This window comes from Convolutriloba macropyga, chromosome 9, assembly GCF_964194025.1.
Source record: "Convolutriloba macropyga chromosome 9, txConMacr16.3, whole genome shotgun sequence".
Taxonomy (NCBI): Eukaryota; Metazoa; Xenacoelomorpha; order Acoela; family Convolutidae; genus Convolutriloba; species Convolutriloba macropyga.
In genome coordinates this window covers 21,896,863-21,920,131 of record NC_134476.1, presented here as the reverse complement: position 1 = coordinate 21,920,131, position 23,269 = coordinate 21,896,863, and the positions used below count along the sequence as shown (strand labels likewise).

The following is a 23,269-nucleotide window of genomic DNA, read 5'->3' as shown; positions in this document are numbered from 1 at the left end:
TACAAGTTTGTACAAGTTAAACATCAATCTATAATTTATGTTATTACATAAGTTCTAAGAATATAAGTATTTACAAGATAACCATTTTGCCTAGATTGTAGCAGAAAAAAACAAAATAACATCACAAGATATGAGTGCATACAGATGTTTAAAACAAAAATATTGGCTCTAAAAAAGTGGGAATTAAAATTATAAAATAGACAAAAATGATTTTTAAAGGGTTGAATGGTCCATTTACTTAAATTTAGAAGAAAACACTTGAAATTATGCAAGTTTGAGCCACGTAGAACTATAATTTGGTCACTTTGTATGTTTCGTGAATTAATTTAATTCTTAGGTCCAATTCATTTCAATCTAATTCATCTAATAAGAGATCCCAGGAAGCGTTGTCCAAAATCTTATCTTGAAAATGAAATCCAGTTTAAAATCAACAGATATGATTGATGTGCTAGTGAACGTAATTTAGCCGGGCCTCCTCGTGAGTAAGATGTAGGCATATTGACACAGAAACAGTGGTTCAAATGATGGAGAGAATTTTTTAAAAAATACTCCAGTCTTTTATCTCAGTATCAGTTGCTATGAAAATTGCCTATTATTGTATCGTATCTGTTCTCTAACTGAAAAGTTCGCGTAATTAAGTTGAGGCCTACACATGTGTATGGATCTAAAGGCTCACATTCTTCCACTGAACTGAGTAATATTCGATGTAATATTAATAAAAAGCTATATCATTTAAGTTTAGAATATATCGAAGTTATGATTTTAATTATAATTCAATTACAGAACATATACGGTACAATATTGGGCATTTTCCATAGCAACTGATAGTGAGATGAAGGACTGGAGTATTTTTTCTAATTTTCTCCATCATTTGAACCAGTGCTTCTAGGTAAATATGTCTACATCCTACTTAGGAGGAGGCATTCCGTGTTGAGGAACTCCGTGATGTCCTATTTTTCACTCAAATCTTTAGTTTTGGACAATGGAAATTAATGGTATAAAGATAGTGAAAAAACGTGAAGTAAAAAGGGATTTAAATTGGATATCCGAACCGTCCACCGTTCCACTTTTGTCCCCAATTATTAGCTGTGGAAGAATCTTGACCCCGGGTTGCTGCAACAGATTGCAAACTTGTTAATCTTTTTAGCACTTCGAACATCTTGAACCTCGTGCAAATGCTTCAAAACATGCAATCAAGCAGTCGTCTAAAACAGGCCTGCAACCAAATGGCCATCACGTGGAAGGACATTCGCATCATACGAATGGTGACGACTCTCACTTGATTGGGGGACGCAGCCTGGTGATTGGAGAAAAAAAATCTTGCAAACAACCCCGCAGGGTTATCTGCACTTAATTTGGTCATGCAAGTTACTTAAAAGGTTGCTTGACGAATTTGAATCAGAGGGAAAGATTCTTGAAAGATTGTTAACTTTCTGAAAAGTTATCAATCGTAATTGCCGTCAATTACTCAAAAGACGATTGTTTAGGCCTTCTGCTTGCTATTCCCCAGACATTTGAGAATTTTTATCGTGTAAGATCTTACAAATTTCTTACAAAAATGTCGTATAAGTACTTATAAGATTATGCGTCGCCTGACTAAGACTTTGTAAGAAAATTTATCAGTTCTTACACCATAAAAATTTTTTATCGGGTCTGATAAGATCTTACGATCTTACACGATAAGAGTTCACTTTTGTCCGATCTTACACGATAAAAACTCTGCCTGACAAAAAATTGTTTATAGTATAAGATCCTATAAGATTCTTATAAGATCCTGCAAGAAAAACATTCGTAAAACTATGACTCATCTTATACGATAAAAATTCTTTAGCTCTGACATGTTCTTCATATTGAAGACAATTCATTGTTGCTTTCAAGCAGAAGCCAAAAACTACAGCATGCAACGCATTTTTATCGTGTAAGCTCTAATAAGACGCTGACCATAATTTTTTATTGTGTAAGATCTTATCCAGTGTTCCACGATAAAAATTCTGCCCTACGTGAAGTTTAATTGTGTAAGATCTGATAAGATACTTATCAGTTCTTGTGAGATAAAAATCCAGAAAACGTGAGTTAATATCTCATAAAATCTGACAAACTACTTATCAGATCTTATTAGATAACAATTCAGCAAAATTGAATTATTATCTTATGAGATCTGATAAACATCTTATCAGATCTTACACGGTTAAACTTCACGTAGGGCAAAATTTTTATCGTGTAGGACTGGATAAGATTTTATACGATAAAGATTTATGATCAGCATCCTATCAGAGCTTACACGATAAAATTTCCAAAATCATTGGGGTTACGACTCGAAGAGCAGTTATGATTATCTTGTTTTAATAGCCGCGAAGCGATATCGGCTCACAGATCAAAGTTCAGACTTATGAAAAGACAATGCTCGGCCAAAATGTACTATGAAAAGACCATACTCGACTCACTTGAGCCATGAAAAGATTTTAGCTGGACTTTAAGACATTCTGGACTTTAGCTCGACTCAGATTTTCCACAAAAGACTTTAGCTGGACCCAAACTTTACAGAAGACTGAAGCAGAAAAAGACTGACTAAAGCAAAAGACTGAAGGGTGCAGAAGCAGAAAAAAATAAAAATTTTAAATTCTTAAAAAAAATTATGAAAAGACTAAAAGTGGACCCATGAAAGTACTCTTAATCGATTTTGTTGGTTTTGAAAAGACTAACGGTGGACCCATGAAAAGACCAGTCGTACACTAATTGAATTCAACAGTCACTTGCGATGCACGTTAGCTTACTTCTTTCAAAACTGTGATTCGCGGAGCGAGATCAGGACTTAATTTGCTTTCGCTTACTTGCGGTGCGAGGTTGCGAGTAACAAAGAGAGAAGACCAACTTATTTTGAATTAAGAAAATGAAAGTATGAACTCAAGTGCTTGTAAGCAAATCAGAAAGGTATCTTCAGACATGTCTGATCACGAAGTGGGAAATCAAAAAAAGATGTACTAAAATATACGAGACAAGAAAATAACTATATGTGAAATGTTAATGAAGAGCAAATAAACTGAACTAAAATAAATTCATCATATGAAATTTTACTGCATCAAACAATTAAATGAAATATGAAATATCCAGGGGTATCACACACCCCTTGTTGCAACAAAAAAATTGAGAAAATAGCAATTTTTCTTGTGGATAGTAAAAGAACCAATACTTACAAATTAATACTTGGTTCTCGGTTAAATAAATAGCAATAATATATCAACTGGTTATCTTAGTTGAAAATGAATTTATATTAAATCTATGAGTTTAACAGTTTATGCAGTTCTGGATGAATGGATAATTACTCTGACATCACTTGATTCTCAGCTTCCCAAAACAGTCACTGATCACACCAATGTTGAGGTGTTCTGATCAATTATCGGTTGCATTCGCAGGGGCAGGTGGCGAAACTTCTCCGATATTGGGGAAATGTTAACTTCCTCGGGCTGTTGAACTGCAAGGTTCTGAACGGTCTCTACCACCGATGCAGATGGAGGCTGGAAGTTTTCATTGTCTCCCGCTCGGGGTGGGAGCTTCAGTGGGGCTGTTATAGCTAATTCCGAGGATGAACTGTTGTCGAAACCGTAGTCTGAAGGGCTACGGCGGTTCCTATCTGATGTCTTTTTGCCTTGTGTAGTGGAAGTTGGTGGTACAATTTGCTGTAGAGCGGACAATGATGCTGGCTGTGGCGGAAATATCAGTTCGCTGGTCGAGGCAGCGTGTTCTTCTTGTCAGTGACTTCGTATAGCAAGGAAGTTCGATATCTTTGGAATGTGCCCTTGCATCGAGCGTAAGATATTTGATCTCGAAGATGAAACTCCACTACCAGGTTCCCATCTTCGGGTTTCATCTTTTTATCACCCTTGAGCTTTCGGGTGAATTTTTTAGTATGGCTTTTGTTTAGTTCCTCCACCAACTTCTCGCGCGTTCGTGGTCACCGTCGATCAGCATAGACCTTCAAAGGGATCTCTGTTTTTCTCGGAGGGTTCCAAGTTTTGCACATTGACAATGGGTTTTGAACAGTGACAATGTGCGAAATGTCAATATTTCGCACAGTGACGATGGATTTCCCAGGCTCCTTTTGTCGAAGTTGCAGAGCTTACTTTCAAAATATCGGAGCCTGGAGCAAGAACCTCATTTAGGCCCTCCAGATTATTATTTGAGCATCGTTTGCCGTGAATCTTTCGGGCCTTTCAGGAGTTGTACAGCTCGTTCCGTGAGCGGAGTTGGCCGGCATGTACCCGAACGAAGAAAGCGAGACTCGCCGTCCGTGCTCTCTTTTTATCTTTCATGGGCCTCTCGCGTAGCCCGAATCATTCCTAATTCTACTTGTATGTCACTCCTGTAGCCATTTATCCATTTATCGTCCGGTAGAATTTCCTCTGGCGTGGCAGTGTCTTCATATAAATAGTGGTTTACAATATTTTCATATGGGAGAATAGACAGTTTAGGTCTGGCAGAGATTAAGCTCAGCGAAGTATTAGGTTTTTGGCCAAAACGTACTACGATGGGCGAGATCTTTGTTCTTTTCTGCCTACATATCCCAAATTAGTGAATAATAGAACTTAATGCATACTTTACATAAAATGAGTTATTAGTCGATTTTTCTTCTTTGATACATGCCAGTCTATTCTTAATCGTTTGAATTAGTCTTTCAACCAAGCCATGAGCATGATGATCGTTTACCGGAGCTTCAATATTTTCGATATTATTTTTATTGCAGAAGTTCTTTACTTGATTTCCAACCAAACATTTTGCTTGATCTAGACGAATAGATCGCGGGATTAGGTGATTTTCAATGAACATGTCCAAAAATTTAAAAACATTTGGTTCGTTAGCTTTTTCATAGATACATGCAGTGAGATATTTAGAAAAGCAATCAATAGCAGCTAAGAAATATAGCTCGTTAACCTTTTTATCGAAAATTGGACTCCCAAAATCAATTTGAATTTCTTGATTCGGTTCAACGCACGGTACATGAGGTCAAAATTTTGTAGCAGGAGAGTTAAGGTTCTTACCGATTGCACTTCATTGCTTTGACCCTAAGTTCACAATTCATGTATGGCCAACAGCAGTGCAAGGCCATGCAAATCATCCCCCAGGTTCTTGCATGGCTTGCATGTATATCGTCAATGAGAGCTTCGCGGAGAACGTTCGGTATAGCAACTTTCTCATATATGCACACGCAACCGTAACGGACGTGGAGGTTTCTCCAATAGGAATGAATATAAGGGTTGAGTTCTTTTAGGCGACTTTCGTTGTTGGTGAGTATGCAATCGTGCACCTCTTTTAGAACGGCGTCTTTGCTAGTAAAAGCTGCGGTCAGTGATTTGCTAAAGATCTTATCTACTTTGTTGTCAAAAGTAGGAAATTGGAGACTAGGTGTGAGGGGAGTGCTGATATTCAATGACGTTGCCAGTGAAGTTGGGGTTTGAATTGGTGAGGGATTCGCTGTGCGAGTAGTACTTGGAGAACTTAGGGGCCGATTTGTGGTGCGGGATGATGTTGGGGAAGTATGCGGTGGATTCGCAGGGCGCGGGGCGTCAGTGAATCGAACTCTTGTAATTCGTTTCCAAGGCATGTTATCTCTATTTGAAATGATACGAATAATATCAGGATAGTTCTGAGGATGTGATTGAAAATTTGATGTAGATTTATGCAACTTAACTCGAGAGTGATTTTGGGCAAAAAGCACTGATTCTATTTTTGGGTGGTGAATTCCAGAAATTTTTTTGGAATGTCTCCTAATTGGCGGGAAGTTAGGCTTAGTGGAATGAACAGCGCGCTTCGCGAAATAATTTTCATCCCGATTTTGGAAGTGTTGTTTAAATTGAATTGAATTTCGCTTAGCGAGTGAAGTATTAAGTGGTATTTGCGTCGCGGGGTATGCATATCTTAAACTGTTTAGATTACAGTCTGTAATTGCGGCGTGATTTCACGGCGCGGGGGATAGATAATAATCATAATTATGCATGCGGGTAGCCTGTGTGCTAATTAAATTAATCGCTTTATAGATAGATTCAGTTTTAGGTGTGATTTGCGGTGCGGAGTCATGTGCTTTTTTTAAATTTTGTAAATGAGGTGCAGGTTCATTAAATTTTAAATTTATTGAATTGACTAATTCAGAGATGAGTTTTAATTTAGCTACAATGAAGACCTCATCCTATGCAGACACCTTTTTAGCTTTTTCATTTGGGTGTCGTGAAATATAATCCACCAATCCTATTTTTGCCCCTGGCAAATGTTCAAAATCAAATTGAAAAAAAAGTAACCGATCGATCCAGAGAGTTTAGCAAATGTTATACGGTTTATTGGATCAGTTTTCCTTCAAAACGGAAGGAAGGGCCCCTGTGATCTGTTTGTCATTCAAATAACTTTTAAAACATTCGATAGACCAAACTACCCCGAAAATTTCGAGTTCATTGAAGATATTGCGTTCTGAATATGAGTTTAAGGGTCGGGATGCAAACGCAATTGGTTTCCACCCATCAACTGTTAGTTTTTCAAACTCTGCCCCGAGACCGGATCAAGACGCGTTACATTTTAAGCGCGTCTCGAGTTGCGGTTTGTAGTGGCTATTTTCCGTAGCGTTTGCGATGCGGCTTTTATTTCAATAAAACAATTTTCATGCACATCAGTCCAGATAAATTTAGATGACTTTTTCAACAACTGACGCAGTGGATGACTGCTTTCAGCTAGGCTCAGATTAAATTTACTGATATAGGGCACTGAGCCTAGAAAAGAACGGAGTTTCTTTAATGTCTTTGGTGCTTCGAGAGTCAAAATAGCAGAGGTCTTGCCCTCGATGGGCGAGATGCCAGATTGTGAAATGTGATATCCAAGCCAATCAATTTCTAATTTAGCGAAACGACATTTTGCGAGGTTTATTCCAAGATTTTCGTCATCTAACCGTTTAAGACAATTCATGGCGTAATGTTTATGTTCTTGCTCCGATCCTTTACTTACAGTCAAAATATCGTCATGAAAATAACGAGTTTTCTTTGAGCCAATAAGAGTATAATCCATTGCTTTTTGGAATTCTGCCGGCATGTCTGCTAACCCATAAAATCCCGTTTGAAAACTGTACGTTCCTGTCATATCGCCACCAATTATATTTAAGTTACAGTGGTTTGCTGTATTAGAGTCCAGTTTCAATTGTATACGCGTACTTCAAGTCTAATGTAGAAAAATACGTTGTCTTTTTGCGATGCGGGAGCACTAATTTGTTGAGAAAGAGATTCAATAAGTGTATCAAAATTGGACATTTCATATTTTTTTTATGAAAATCTTTATTTAAGATTTTTGAGTCTAGTGCAATTTTAATTTTTTGGTCTTTCTTCACTGGGACTACAATTCGGGATATAAAATACCCATCGGGGCAACTAGAAAATTATATTTTGTGTTTTTCATCTAATAGTTTTTTGAGTTCAGTATTGACTTTATCTTGAAAATTATTGGGTATGCGTTTACGTTTTTGATGTCTAGGTTGAAAAACTTTGTGAAGGTTAGATTTAGCCACGTGATTTTTAGATCTTCCATTGCGTGAGATTAGATTAGGAAAGTTTTTTGCGATATGTTCTTCCAATATTGACGAAGAAGAAATGTTGTTGACGATATTACTTTGAGGTGATGAAGATTGTGTCAACGCTTGGCCTAATTGAACAAACAAGTCTCTGCCAATTAGAGAATTAAGACCGTCCGCAACGACAGTGAAAGTGGCAGAATCGGAGGTTCAACCGTTGCTTGTAATTGGGGACTGTATTTTTCCTTCAATGTGAGTTGGCTCAATCGAGAATGTCCTGAGTTGTGGGCTGACTTTCTCGTGGATCCAGAAAACGCTTTTTACCAATCGCGACGCGAGTAATCGATTGAGAATACTGCATGCGCTCCTGGAATCCACGAGTAGTGTAGTAGAGATATTACCGATTTTCATGGGTCTGTGGAGAGGTTCTACCTTGCTATGTCATTCTCGATGAGTGCAACAGTATTGTCCACCCGTATTGTCCCGCTGATGTAGTCGGATTCGGAGAGTTTGGGCGACTGAAGGAAATTCACCGAATCTTCCGGGTGGGGCTCTTCATCCACAATATTCACAGTCCTTTTCTTGGTGTTTAGGAGTTTCGCGTTTTTTTGTTTTCGACAAACCTTGGCGAAGTGATTAATTAGTCCGCAATTATTGCAAATTTTACTTTTCGCGATACATTTATCCTGGAGATTTGAGAGCGAGTTCCAACCACAATTTGAACAAAATAGTGAGGAGCGATTGTTCGGTTTCTGCAATTTGTTCGAAAACGACCAATTTGATGATCGAGGGTTGTTTGGAAGTTGATTTGCAATCACGCTAGCCGGGATGAGAGTCTTTTTTTGTTGTTGAATGTGATGTTGGTTTCGCATACCAAGTTCCATGTTAATGGCAAGGTCTAGCGCCTGACGCGATTCTACAGTTTGTTTAAAGAGTTCTCTTTGGATCTCAGGATTAATCAAATTAGAGATGAATGCATCCCGTATTAGTGTTTCCTCCTTACTTTCGAAATCGCAGTTTTCAGCTAAATTTTTTAGCTTACTGTAGAAGTGCTCAACAGTCTCCCCACGAAGTTGTTTCGTTATGAAGAAAACATGAGGACCAAAAGTGATGTTCCGAGTTCGTATGAAAGCAGCCTCTACAATCTTCCAAAATTCTACAGTGGTTAGTGTATCGATCATTATATGCGGTTTTTGTATTAAAGGATCCGACGTCCTTCCATCCCGACACTCAAGTAGAGGAGTGAGACTGTTTTTCTATCCGCCAGTGGCCATGGCTTGTCTCCACACCTTATGCCGACATCGATTAGTTGTTGACACTTGTTTTGCTAATTCATTTTTTCCAGAGCGTTGCTGGCATTTCTTTCTCTTTCCGATTGTGCCGATGAGCCCACTATTGTCTCCTCATATATAGATTCCAACGGGAGATCCACAATCTCAGGTTTTGGTCCGGCTAGAGTGTCCAGAATGACTTTCTCCTTTGCGAGTAGTACCAGTTTGTATTGCGCTCTCCATTTTTCCTAGCGAAGAGGGGGATCGGCTGTCGGCTGTTCCCAAAAAGCATCTATTACGAGCTGTGTACGCTTGTTTGCTGGCTTCGTCATTTCGTACACTAGTTGAATTCAACAGTCACTTGCGATGCGCGTGAGCTTACTTCTTTCAAAAATGTGATTCGCGGAGCGAAATCCGGACTTAATTTGCTTTCGCTTAATTGCGGTGCGACTTACAAAGAGAGAAGAACAACTGATTTCGAATTAAGAAAAGGAAAGTATGAACTCAAGTGCTTGTAAGCTAATCGGAAAGCTGTGATCAGACGTGTCTGATCACGAAGCAGGAAACCAAGAAAAGATGTACTGAAATACTCGAGACAAGAAAATAACTATATGTGAAATGTTAATGAAGGGCAAATAAACTGAACTAAAATAAATACATCATATAAAATTTTACTGCATCAAACGATTAAATGAAATATGAAATATCCACGGGTATCACCAGACCATTGCTGGACTTTCTTCGTTATAAACAAAATTTTGCTTGACCCATGAAAATATATTAGCTCAACTTTAACTAGGAACCTCGACCGTGTAATTTTAGTCAAATTTGCCTACCCCACTAGACATTTAAAATCTTTTCATAAGTCGAGGCCTAGGCCTGGGCTATTATTGGGTTGAAGGTCTAGGTAGTGTGAAACGTATAAACCTTTATTTTTGAGTAGTAGAGTCTTGAGTTTTTTATTTCGAATACTCATTTCGAAGAAGCTCTATTAGAGTTTTTTTCATTATAGAGCTGTTTCTTATAAAAATCGAGCAACAATAAGAGACTCCGGGGTCAAGTCAGTTTCGGAACCCTAACTTAGCATCTTAAACAGCTACGTGGTTTTTGACAAACGCACAATTTTCTCAATGTCTTCATCAGTGTCACTTACCCTATAACTTAGAGTTTCAGGTACCATTACTTGACTATGACATTTATTTAACTTCTAATTAAGTGGATGAGTTGTTAAAGTAAACAATAGAAACTGAAGATTCTGGTAGAGCACTGAATTGCAGTAAAACCCTGACCAACTCAGATATTCACTACGATTTTCAAGCGATGGTTAAACATTTTCTTTTATCAATTAGAGGTTTTTTATGAGTCATACTAGCTTTCAAAAGTGTCCAAATTTTTTGTAGAAGTATTTAGAGCACTATAATACCTGTAAAGAACCCCCGCACGGCTAAAAAAATGTCCAGATTATGATCTAAAGTCGCAACGGATCCCCCCGCGCTCGTCCATAACACGACTTAAGTTGATTTCATCAGAGGCACCAAACTCTAATGCATGTTAAAATCTTCCCAATATTTTTGCAAGATTTTGAACCAACTCATCACCAGGGCAGCCCTGAAGAGCACGGGGGTCATGATCACCACAAAGGCATTCATTTGTTCATGCTCAATTGGGAATACGTGCAGTTCCCCCTTATGCTGACTGCAGTTATCTGTACCCTGGGAATATTCAAGGTATGTTTTACATTATTTGTAGCCCCCAGAGATGGACATCATAAAATACTTACGTGACAATTTTCTTTTTTATGCTGACACTTCTGCCTATCGATATTTTCAGCTTTTCTGTATACGAAAAACAGATCGTAGTCTCCAAAAACATTTTTGTAATACAACTTTCATCATCAGAATTTTCAGATATCAGAAAATTTGCAATATCGGAAAAATGGCATTGTCTTTCCTAATAATTATATGTTGAAACTGGTTTACACAGTTTAATGGTTGAAACAGGCGTTTATGTTTCATTGATTCCTTTCAGAGATCAATTATGGTTTCATAGGTTAAATACTCGACTCTTCAGTTCAACCCTACTCCGGAACCAAAGAAACTACACATAATCTTAGTCTGATATCTGTATTTTCATATATAATATCTGCTTTCGCTTTATTTTGCCTGATTTTCTTCCTCATTGATTTTGTCGTCTTCTGTATTTCTAACTAGGCTAACAATGAGGGGGATTTGTCGCCCAGAAGATCGATCAAATAAAATAAACCAAAGGTTTTGAATTGGTGAAGCAAGCGTTACTTTGTTACTCTGCGTTTTCCCCTCTTCCACTCTTGTAAGCTGTTGCAAATTAGATTGCCTTGAAATAAGTTAATTCACAATGGGGCTCGTAATATCAATTCTAGTTATATGGATAACAAAGGTAAGAGAATTACTTGCACATCAAAGGAAAAGACAAATTCAAGACAATTTATAATAGTAATTACAATAATAATACCAATATCCGTGGTTCACTTCCCAAATGAAATAAATCAAAACAACTCACAGTATCCCAACTGGTGTAGCAACTACAAACTTCCAGAGTTCAATCTCACTCTCAATCTCTTCCCTGCTTTTCACACTATCTTTTACAGTTTAGTCCCACTAAACCAACTACTATCTCTCGCTTGTGCGAATCCAAACTTCTGAAGTTCTCCCAAAAACTCCAAAATCTGTCTCTCTCTCTCTCTCTCTCTCTCTCTCTGTGTCACTTCAATTTATACTCAACCAATACGCTCTTATCTTAAGCAAACAAACTTTAATCTCTTAAGTAAACATTGCAACTTACACTTGCAATCTGTCACATTCCGTAGGAGGGCTTTGTTTGCTATGCAAACAAACCAATAGCAAATTATGCACTGTCATTCAACTGCTAACAACCATTGTTCAATTTTCTTCTTATCTTAAGTACACGACTTTTGGACTCTTGTGTAAACAAACCCACTCCGCTTTATCTCTAAATACACTCTTGGAACTTAAGTAAACACCGTAAGTCATTCTGACAGATTGATACATCCGCAGGAGGAGTTCCCTTCACTAAACAAACAGACTAACGTCAAAGTCCGCGGTCCTTACCGCCCTTATTTGCGCACACAAATTTGGCACCAAGTCAATTTTGTCGCTTTTGTGATTCAAAGACTATCGGTCTCCATGGGTAAATATATCGCTAATTCACGCTCACTAAAGCTAAAATAATGGATTGGTATGCTTTTCCCGGTATTCCGTGCAATTCCCCATACAAAAATTAGTCAAAAACCAAAATTTCCCAAAAACCCAAAAATTTGACCTCTAGAGGTCAATTAGAGGTCAATAGTCGAAGATGAAGGGTCAACTTGGTAAAAATAACTATTGGCGCGGGAAGTCCTTCCATAGTTACACTTACCCACCAATTTTTATGACCTAACTACTAATAGAACACGAGCAATGACCGCGCACACTTTTCATCGACCTCCCGGATGACCCCAAATTTCAAAACTTAATAACTTGCGAAGTAGTGGTCAAAACGTCTCCGGGTAAAGTTTTCTAGTAACTATAGGGTGCCACCAACTTGCCTGCCAAGTTTCATGACCAACGGATTAGCCGTTGTGAGTCGTTTGCAATTTAAAAATTTTTAACGAGTCGTGGGTGCCGAAACCCGAAAAATCCGAGTTCGTCAAAATTGACCGGGGTGGTTATTTTTTGTCACTAACTATCTCAGGTTATCATATTAAAACTATTTCAAAGTCATTCGGCCGCTCAAAAAGGCCAATTCCCGGTTTTCGGCACTCGGGTCGTCCCGAAGCACCGACTTCCGGTCGCACTTGGAAGTTAAAAATAGCACCATTAGAAAGCCCTTGAAAAATTACACTAACCCTCCAAAAATCATAGGGCTACTACCAATACTCCACGAGCAATTCAAATTTTACGTTCCGCAGCACGGGCGTGCGCTAGTTCCGTGCAGGTTGGTGTGGGGTCAAATCCGACCTTAAAATCGGATTCCCCGTACCCAAATTAGTCTATCCCCCAATTTTCAGGTCAATCCGATTTCAACTTTTTGAGAAATTGCTATTTCAATTTCAGTGTTAACTATTTTTAGTGAAAACTGCCTATTCTTATTTTAAAAAGCTAATAAATTTCTCCCACAACTTCCTAAACCCTTCCCATGATCACTCAGTACATTAATTCACACGTAAACCTAGTTTCGACTGGTTAATAAAGTTATTTCTTACTTAAAAGTTCATATTTCCACTTAAAATATCGAAAACCTTCAAATCACCCCACTTCCGGTGTTAATAGCTCGGGGTTGGGTAGTCGGATTGGCCCAAAAGCTATATCAGCCTGAGAGGATCATTGGGTGTACCTGACATTAAAATTTCATAAGCGTCCGCTTAATATAACCCTCATAGTTGTAGGGCACCAAGTTCTGCTACCCCCCTTATTTCTGTCACTTCAAAATAGCACATTTTACTTCAAATTGAATTTCCAATTCTGTTCAAAGAATCTAGTTCGCTTCAAATTTTTGCTCTCAAGTTTTCTTCTAAATTTAAATCCCTCATTTGGACTTTGGCCTGATGCTGAAATACAACTTTGCTAATTAATCAAAATATACGACAGCTCAATATGCATTTGTTCATCAATTTGTTTGTTTAAGAGATATCACTCAACTCTCGTCTCTGGCGCCTCCGAAACAATAACCCTCAATAACAGAAAGCTAAACTCAAATACCTAACTTCACTTAAATAACTTGACCTAAATTATCCAACTTAAAGTATCCACTCATGACAATTTATTATGTTCTACACTCCTCCCTCCTAGACTATTATTCTCCCGAATAATTGTAAGCCGTTATCCTGTGACCCAAATAACTTACTCGTACGTACTTTAACAAGAGCTGACCTAGTGAAGTGAACCACTTCGCCTTAGCTCCGGTTTAATATAAACTAACTGCACCAAATTTTGAATAGCGGTTGATTGAATCAGATTTGAGAACATTTTCGCATTTCCACATTTCAACATATTCTACCCAATTCATCAACATTGATTTTTGATCAAACTCTATTGCCTCTGACAAGCATTTTCCCTGGGAATCCCAAAATCACTCTAATCATACACTCGTGCACCTGTACATGAAAACCTTCTTCCTCTGACGCTTGAATGGATGTCCACCTCTTCGTCCACTGTAGGTGCAATTTCTCCTGTAATCCAGCCATGACTGCTGTCCTGATGCTTCCAAACGGCTCCACCTCTCCTTCCGGCTCAATGCTCGGTTTTCCAGCAACAGCCTTGCAATCTCCGGAAATCGCGATACAATTCTTCTCTCCACTTTTTGCTCAACTTCCATCGAAAACCGTCTAGAGTCCTCCCTCCTAGGCTGTTGATCATCATGAACCCATCTCTGCAACACTGTAGCCATTGACTTCTGATCAAATTTCCATGTTCCGTCAACTCCAACACTGTCCCCTTGATGCTCATCCGTTGGTTCGACCAAAACACTACTATTAAGCTGACTTTCACCCAATTGCGATTGCACCCATTTCTCTAGCTCCTTTCCCAACTGTGCGAAGCTACTTCGGTCACCTGCTGCCTTATCGTTTTGGCCCTTCTGTGTTTCAGACACTAACTGCTGATCAGTTCCTCCTGAACTTGTGCTATTCTCCAAAGTATCCACAGTGCACTCAGTTGTACACATTTGTATCTCATCAGCCACGTGTGCGGTATTGCAGAACTGCTGGTCCAAAGCTCCTGTCTTTAACTCCATCAAGGCCCAGGCTCCCAGCATATCGTTTCTGCTAGCTTTGACACCACCACCAAAACTGATCGCTAATGCAGTTACGTTGTCGCATGCTACTGAGTTCAAACTCGCGGCAAAACCTGTCTCGCTTCTCGCATCGTCGATGTCAAGTTCCACTACATCCGAAGCATCTTCAAACAAATTGTCGTCATCCGACTGTTCATCGCTCATCTCCTCAGACTCTGGTGACAGTACACAATCCGTTTTCATGGCATGATGCTCATCTGGTCCACAAGACTCAACACTGCGCTCAATGATTTTGTCTTCTGTCGGAATTTTTCTGAAGCCACAGTTTTCATTTTCGCTTAGCGCTGCTCCATAAATTTTCTGATTTATTTGACCAAAAACTTCCTCCGTAAACTCTACCTCAGGTCCAGTTTGCACTTTATCGCCGTCACCTGGATTTCTTATTCTACTACCACTCTCAACAATGCTCATATCTTCCACTTCTCCAGACAAATCTTTACCGAAAGCTCCTCTTCTTAACAAACCACAGCTGGACCCAATGCCAAACCCTTCAAAACTTCTGCCAGATTGATCAACTAAAGAAATGCCAAGGCTACTTCTTGTATCAACCACCTGCCTTTGAGAACACTGCTGTCGCGTTCTCTGATCCACAGTATCACTGGTTTCAGTGACTTCCGTCCTATTTCCAGCTTTCCCTCTAATAAACAAATTGTAGCTTTGCTCGTAAAAAAGTGGATTGTCAGACAATCGAATGTCAAACTGATACAGCGTCTCTGTCAGTGTCCATGCTTGCTTCGCTGGAGTCGACCGCCAATAACCTCTGGGTAAATCACTTACTGCATTCAAGGCCCACCCACACAATTTTGTAGGCAACCACTTCATCATCTCTTCTTCCGTCCATCCCAACTTCAAGCCAGTGCTCAAATAATGTTCGCGCCAATCTTCCCAAATTTCGTAGCCTGGTGAAGGAAAACGCTTCACCAACTGATAACCAAACATAATCAAACTATCGGTAACCCAAATTGCAAATGTAAGTCAACTATCGGTGTGCTCTCAGCACTTTCTCTGACGCACTCTCTCGAATTAATCGGCAAATAATCCACAGCAAAAAGTAACAAAGAAACGAAGCCCACCCAGGAGCGCCAATGTCGTCTTCTGTATTTCTAACTAGGCTAACAATGAGGGGGATTTGTCGCCCAGAAGATCGATCAAATAAAATAAACCAAAGGTTTTGAATTGGTGAAGCAAGCGTTACTTTGTTACTCTGCGTTTTCCCCTCTTCCACTCTTGTAAGCTGTTGCAAATTAGATTGCCTTGAAATAAGTTAATTCACAATGGGGCTCGTAATATCAATTCTAGTTATATGGATAACAAAGGTAAGAGAATTACTTGCACATCAAAGGAAAAGACAAATTCAAGACAATTTATAATAGTAATTACAATAATAATACCAATATCCGTGGTTCACTTCCCAAATGAAATAAATCAAAACAACTCACAGTATCCCAACTGGTGTAGCAACTACAAACTTCCAGAGTTCAATCTCACTCTCAATCTCTTCCCTGCTTTTCACACTATCTTTTACAGTTTAGTCCCACTAAACCAACTACTATCTCTCGCTTGTGCGAATCCAAACTTCTGAAGTTCTCCCAAAAACTCCAAAATCTGTCTCTCTCTCTCTCTCTCTCTCTCTGTGTCACTTCAATTTATACTCAACCAATACGCTCTTATCTTAAGCAAACAAACTTTAATCTCTTAAGTAAACATTGCAACTTACACTTGCAATCTGTCACATTCCGTAGGAGGGCTTTGTTTGCTATGCAAACAAACCAATAGCGAATTATGCACTGTCATTCAACTGCTAGCAACCATTGTTCAATTTTCTTCTTATCTTAAGTACACGACTTTTGGACTCTTGTGTAAACAAACCCACTCCGCTTTATCTCTAAATACACTCTTGGAACTTAAGTAAACACCGTAAGTCATTCTGACAGATTGATACATCCGCAGAAGGAGTTCCCTTCACTAAACAAACAGACTAACGTCAAAGTCCGCGGTCCTTACCGCCCTTATTTGCGCACACAAATTTGGCACCAAGTCAATTTTGTCGCTTTTGTGATTCAAAGACTATCGGTCTCCATGGGTAAATATATCGCTAATTCACGCTCACTAAAGCTAAAATAATGGATTGGTATGCTTTTCCCGGTATTCCGTGCAATTCCCCATACAAAAATTAGTCAAAAACCAAAATTTCCCAAAAACCCAAAAAATTGACCTCTAGAGGTCAATTAGAGGTCAATAGTCGAAGATGAAGGGTCAACTTGGTAAAAATAACTATTGGCGCGGGAAGTCCTTCCATAGTTACACTTACCCACCAATTTTTATGACCTAACTACTAATAGAACACGAGCAATGACCGCGCACACTTTTCATCGACCTCCCGGATGACCCCAAATTTCAAAACTTAATAACTTGCGAAGTAGTGGTCAAAACGTCTCCGGGTAAAGTTTTCTAGTAACTATAGGGTGCCACCAACTTGCCTGCCAAGTTTCATGACCAACGGATTAGCCGTTGTGAGTCGTTTGCAATTTAAAAATTTTTAACGAGTCGTGGGTGCCGAAACCCGAAAAATCCGAGTTCGTCAAAATTGACCGGGGTGGTTATTTTTTGTCACTAACTATCTCAGGTTATCATATTAAAACTATTTCAAAGTCATTCGGCCGCTCAAAAAGGCCAATTCCCGGTTTTCGGCACTCGGGTCGTCCCGAAGCACCGACTTCCGGTCGCACTTGGAAGTTAAAAATAGCACCATTAGAAAGCCCTTGAAAAATTACACTAACCCTCCAAAAATCATAGGGCTACTACCAATACTCCACGAGCAATTCAAATTTTACGTTCCGCAGCACGGGCGTGCGCTAGTTCCGTGCAGGTTGGTGTGGGGTCAAATCCGACCTCAAAATCGGATTCCCCGTACCCAAATTAGTCTATCCCCCAATTTTCAGGTCAATCCGATTTCAACTTTTTGAGAAATTGCTATTTCAATTTCAGTGTTAACTATTTTTAGTGAAAACTGCCTATTCTTATTTTAAAATGCTAATAAATTTCTCCCACAACTTCCTAAACCCTTCCCATGATCACTCAGTACATTAATTCACACGTAAACCTAGTTTCGACTGGTTAATAAAGTTATTTCTTACTTAAAAGTTCATATTTCCACTTAAAATATCGAAAACCTTCAAATCACCCCACTTCCGGTGTTAATAGCTCGGGGTTGGGTAGTCGGATTGGCCCAAAAGCTATATCAGCCTGAGAGGATCATTGGGTGTACCTGACATTAAAATTTCATAAGCGTCCGCTTAATATAACCCTCATAGTTGTAGGGCACCAAGTTCTGCTACCCCCCTTATTTCTGTCACTTCAAAATAGCACATTTTACTTCAAATTGAATTTCCAATTCTGTTCAAAGAATCTAGTTCGCTTCAAATTTTTGCTCTCAAGTTTTCTTCTAAATTTAAATCCCTCATTTGGACTTTGGCCTGATGCTGAAATACAACTTTGCTAATTAATCAAAATATACGACAGCTCAATATGCATTTGTTCATCAATTTGTTTGTTTAAGAGATATCACTCAACTCTCGTCTCTGGCGCCTCCGAAACAATAACCCTCAATAACAGAAAGCTAAACTCAAATACCTAACTTCACTTAAATAACTTGACCTAAATTATCCAACTTAAAGTATCCACTCATGACAATTTATTATGTTCTACAGATTTTGATTTTTAAAAACGTTGAATAACTATTAAGATTTCACACAAAATGTGTTTGTTCAAGGATCATAACCAAGATTTTTTAATTACTTAGTATTACTTCCACGAATTTTTGTTATGAAAGTTGACCCGGGTTCTTTGCTTTCATTTAGGTGGCTTTTCACCATACTGGCGTTCTGGCTCGGGTGATTCCTGAGTCCTGTCTTCTAATCATAATCGGTCTGCTTGTTGGCACCCTGGGCTAGAACTGTTTCACTCAATTTATTACACAAAACAACGGCGCTCATGTGTCTATGTGGCTACAGTTCCGAATATATTGCAACGACGATCTCATATCATTTCCAATTCAAGTAGATGTGATTAAATATAGAAAACTATGCGTTGCAGAATCGTAGGAAAATAATAATTACGAAAAAAGCGAAAAACATACTCTAGTAGCAGTTTTAAATCGCTTTCAAATTTTCTTCCCTTTGATAGCATTTTTAAGCAGCAAACTTAAAAATTGAGCAAAGAGAAATTTGAAAGCTTTTAAAAATATATTATCCAGTGTGGAACTTATCTACAGTTAAAATAATTTTCCTGGCGGAGGTTGGACACCATTTTTAGGGGGGGGGGGAATCTTTAGAAATATTACTAAACAGAAAAAATCTAAACATCCTCACATCGAATTTGAAAAAACATTAAAAACCAGAAAATCATTTCAAGGACGTAATTGTTCGCAAAAAACAAGCCAAAACAAAAAAAAAATCAGTTTCTGTAAATTAAAGTTCGAGCTTAAAACAGAAAATAATTTGTCTTGTCTTGTCTCGTATAATTTTAGCAAATTACATCAAATCAATCAATTGAAAGAATGTGAAATATAACATGCCGACACCAAAGAGAGATCAAAAGTTGTTAAGCCATTTTTTTAATTTTGACTTTAAAAAAATGCACTAAGTGAAGAGAAGAACTAAGGACAACTTAAACTAAAAAATGAGCAAGTGTTCGTTACTGGTGGCTTTGACAGTCAGTCTTCATAATCAAGGTTTCTTAATTTCTGAAAATTTTGCTGAATAAAAAATTTATTCAAGCATACTTTGAATACAAATAAAAAAAATCGATTGCACTGCAAAAAATTGAATTTAACTTTTTTGAACAAAATTCAGCACAGGGAATTAAACAATTATCGAGCTGTCAATTAATATTTTTGAATAAGAGGATTTCAGCTCTACGAAACCAAGGCTAAAAGAGTGATATGATGACATAATCAGTTCCGTATAACTATACAGCGTATTTCGAACGAGTTCATCACATCAACAGCAACTCTAAGATTTAGAAATCTCTAAGTACGCATCAGGCAATACAGAGCTATTAAAGGAAAATTTTTAGTAAGAAACACTGAAACAAGTTGTTATCACATTGAGTAAAAGTAATGTGTTGATGAGGTATCCGACGCAGTTGTAAGATCAATCGAGATCTGCTTTGAAAAAATTAAATAACTCTATTGCATTTCACTTTCGGTCCCTTTACACAATCGACATTGGATCAATTCATTAAAACCATGTGCATGTTTTTCAGTTAAACAAAGGCAGAAAATGATGTGCGGTAAATGATATAAGTTCCGTAATTGTTATAAAAATCACCTTTTAGAGGGTAAACACAAAATGGAGATTTTACAGCAGAAAACAACTGGACATGAAATTGCAGGTAACTTTCTGCTAAGACCATCAACGCAATAAGATAGAAAACAAAAAACAAAAGCTGGCGTTGAGCAAACGAACAAAAAAAACTGTATGTGAAATTTTATCTCGCTCAGAACATTCCATTGCCCCACTGCAGTTATCATGATGACTTACATCACTTGCGTTTTTAAAATTATTTAGGTACTTTTCTGCTACAGTTTTGCTTCAAGCAAAATTCAGCCCATCAACACTTGAGTCACTCTTAGTGAACCAGTAGATTCAAAGAGTGAAAACTTTGTTCAGTTCTGGAACATTGTATCTCCAGAATAATTTAGCTTTCTTCATGAGCATTTTTTGTCATCATGATTACTTTGAGGTCATAGAGTGTGCCCATACTAAATTTATCCTGCATTGTCTGAAAATTAGTCATATCCCAATTTTAAGTCTGAGCAGAATAATATCATTCATTTGTGGTTTATAACTGGTATTTTTTATAGTACTATACACACTTTTTATACTAATGTTTGTAGGCAATCATCCCAAAACCCTTATAGTTTAGACGTTACGACTTGCTACGCAAATTAAACGTTACAAGCACCCACGCAGAATTTTGAATCGTTTATAAAGCAAAGATTGCTGGTGGGAGTTAAGCTGAACATATTATTTTTCATGCAGTAAATATTACTCAAAAATCAAGACTATCCAGTGTAATATGTGACATGAACAGAAAACTTGCCATCAAGGCTGTATTTAGACTGATTCAGCACTGATTTGCTCGACCATCAACCTCCGGGTATCTACGTAAACTTTGAAGAATTTTTAAAAAGAAAAACCATAACATAAACCAATGCTGCATTGCATCCTTCGCTTCACACTTGACGTCTCCTAATCATTTCCCTTTTCATCAATATTAACTGTAAATTTTATGCTATTCTTTATCAAGAACCCCAAAATTGGATATTTTTTAAAAAGAAAATTTGAGTGGGTTATTAAAGTTTGACTAAAGATGGCATCCTCAACTTGTTTTACACAAGTCCCTTTTTTGAAAAATATTTTAAAGACACAATCAAATTTACAAAACTGAAAATCCAACAAAAACCAATAATAAATGCTTTGTTAGAAATCGAAGTACTTCATTGCGGTTTTAGATCTGAAGCTAAAAATTAAGAAAAAATTTTCTCAGCCCCGTTTCATATGGAAATCTCAATTTGATAACGAAGTTCAAAAGAGTGAAACGTACAATATCAGAAGATGGAATGAAACAGCTCAGCCCTTTTTCTGTAGTTTTCCTGACACAATACGAGCTCCATCTCGAGTTTACACCCCCAACATTTTTCCTATATCTGCTACCCCCCATAATGCTCGAGTCTGCATTTTCCCTTCACGACAGGGCAGTTTACGAGAACTTGGGCACAATTCTACTGTACGCAGTTTTGGGCACTATTATGAATTGCTTCACAATCGGAACTGTTCTCTTTGGAATGAGTCAACTCGGGTTGTTTTCAGCTGAAGTTTTCGCTGAACTGACTTTGTCTCGGTCGTTTCTGTTCTCGGCGTTGATTTCGGCTGTGGACCCCGTGGCTGTTTTAGCGATATTTGCAGAGATCGGAGTGAATCCTGTTTTGTACTTCTTGGTGTTTGGCGAAAGTTTGCTCAACGATGCTGTCACAGGTGAGTAAATGCTTAATAGAAACCGCACGTTCTAAATTTGTTCCAGTTTTCTTAGAACGGCTTTCCAGTTTTTAATTATAATTATTATTTATCCATTTGATCAGCATTCCTGGATCGAAATCAAATGGTTATCTCTCAGATTTCTGTCAGAATCGTTCAGGATAACTATTTTTCCGTCAGAATCTTACAAGATAGCCTTTTCTTTTTCCAGAATATCAGAAGATATTCATAGTCTATTACCTATAATTCTCTCGTAAATTCATCCAACAATTGCAAATATCTTTGTCAATAATTTTTGTGCGAGATTGGGACTCGTTCAAAACAATTTTGCTTTAGAAAAACTTGTTGGAATTTTTTTTTTCGATCCGTAACGGTGCGTGGCTAGTCAAATAGGAAAACAAAAAACGGATCGAGAAATTTATAACGGTTGTTGACTTCATGTCTACTGCGACACTCGGCTCACTGACACAGTTTTTTGATGTTTCAGTGGTCTTATATCGAATGATGGCTGCTTTTACAGAGATGGACGACATCTCTTTCGTCGAAATCCTAAAAGGCATAACATCGTTCTTCATTGTCAGTCTTGGGGGCGTTTTCGTCGGGTTAATTTACGGAATTATAACTGCTTTACTAACTAGAATAACAACCCACGTGAGAGTTGTTGAACCCTTAGCGGTTTTATTCCTCGCTTATGCTTCATATCTAACAGCCGAATTATTTGAGTTTTCTGGAATTATCGCAATTATTGCATGTGGAGTTTTGCAAGCGCATTATTCATTCGCGAATATTTCAAATGATTCGGAAACTACCGTTGTCAATTTCTGCAAGATGTTAGCTTCGGTTTGCGATTGCATCATCTTTTTATTTCTCGGAATTGAAACCATATCCGACACACACGAAGTCGACTTCGGTTTTATAGTGCTTTCGGTTATTTGCTGTTTGCTATTTCGGTTTCTAAGCGTGGCAGTTTTGACTGGTTTAGCCAATAGGAAGCGACTTCGGATTATTGATTACGAAGAGCAGTTTATAATGGGTTACGGAGGTTTGCGAGGGGCAGTTTGCTTTTCCCTAGTTATCCTGATAACCGAAAATCAGGTTCCTCATAAGCTGAAGAGTTTATTTGTCACAACCACGATTGTTGTTATATTTTTTACGGTTTTTGTTCAAGGTATTACAATGAAGCCATTCGTCAAATGGCTCAAGATTGAGACATTAATTGTTCAAGATCAAACTATCAATGAAGAGCTGAACGGAAACTTACTCGATCACGTATTAGAAGGCGTAGAGGTCATTTTGGGTCAAATGGGGTCAAATATAATTCGGAGCAAGATTGAACAAATTGATGAATACATGATCAAGACGGAGCGATGACCATTTAGCCGCCATATCAGAGAGCCGAAAACGAATGAAGACTTCTATTGAGTTCTCGAGCTTAAGTTTAAATTTTATATAGTAGCAGCAACAAAATTTAAATTTTAAAGTAGCGGTAAAATTTAAATTTTAAAAACAATGCAGCGTAACGGCTCTGAATTTATGAACAGTAATATTATAAATCCGATGTATTTTTTTTTTCAATTTCGGCTGTACGA

The 23,269-nt window shown here is 38.0% G+C and overlaps 1 protein-coding gene across 1 annotated transcript in view; it reads left to right on the top strand.

Annotated features, from left to right (window-relative positions):
• The window catches only part of LOC142346154 (sodium/hydrogen exchanger 2-like), a 36,310-nt gene extending 13,259 nt beyond the window's left edge, over window positions 1–23,051 (top strand). The window contains exons 3-7 of the mRNA XM_075398663.1: window positions 1,148–1,300; window positions 10,413–10,538; window positions 18,501–18,588; window positions 21,294–21,680; window positions 22,168–23,051. Coding sequence (XP_075254778.1) covers window positions 1,148–1,300; window positions 10,413–10,538; window positions 18,501–18,588; window positions 21,294–21,680; window positions 22,168–23,051 — 1,638 coding nt within the window. The remainder of the gene's footprint in view (window positions 1–1,147; window positions 1,301–10,412; window positions 10,539–18,500; window positions 18,589–21,293; window positions 21,681–22,167) is intronic.
• Window positions 23,052–23,269: the final 218 nt, after the last annotated feature.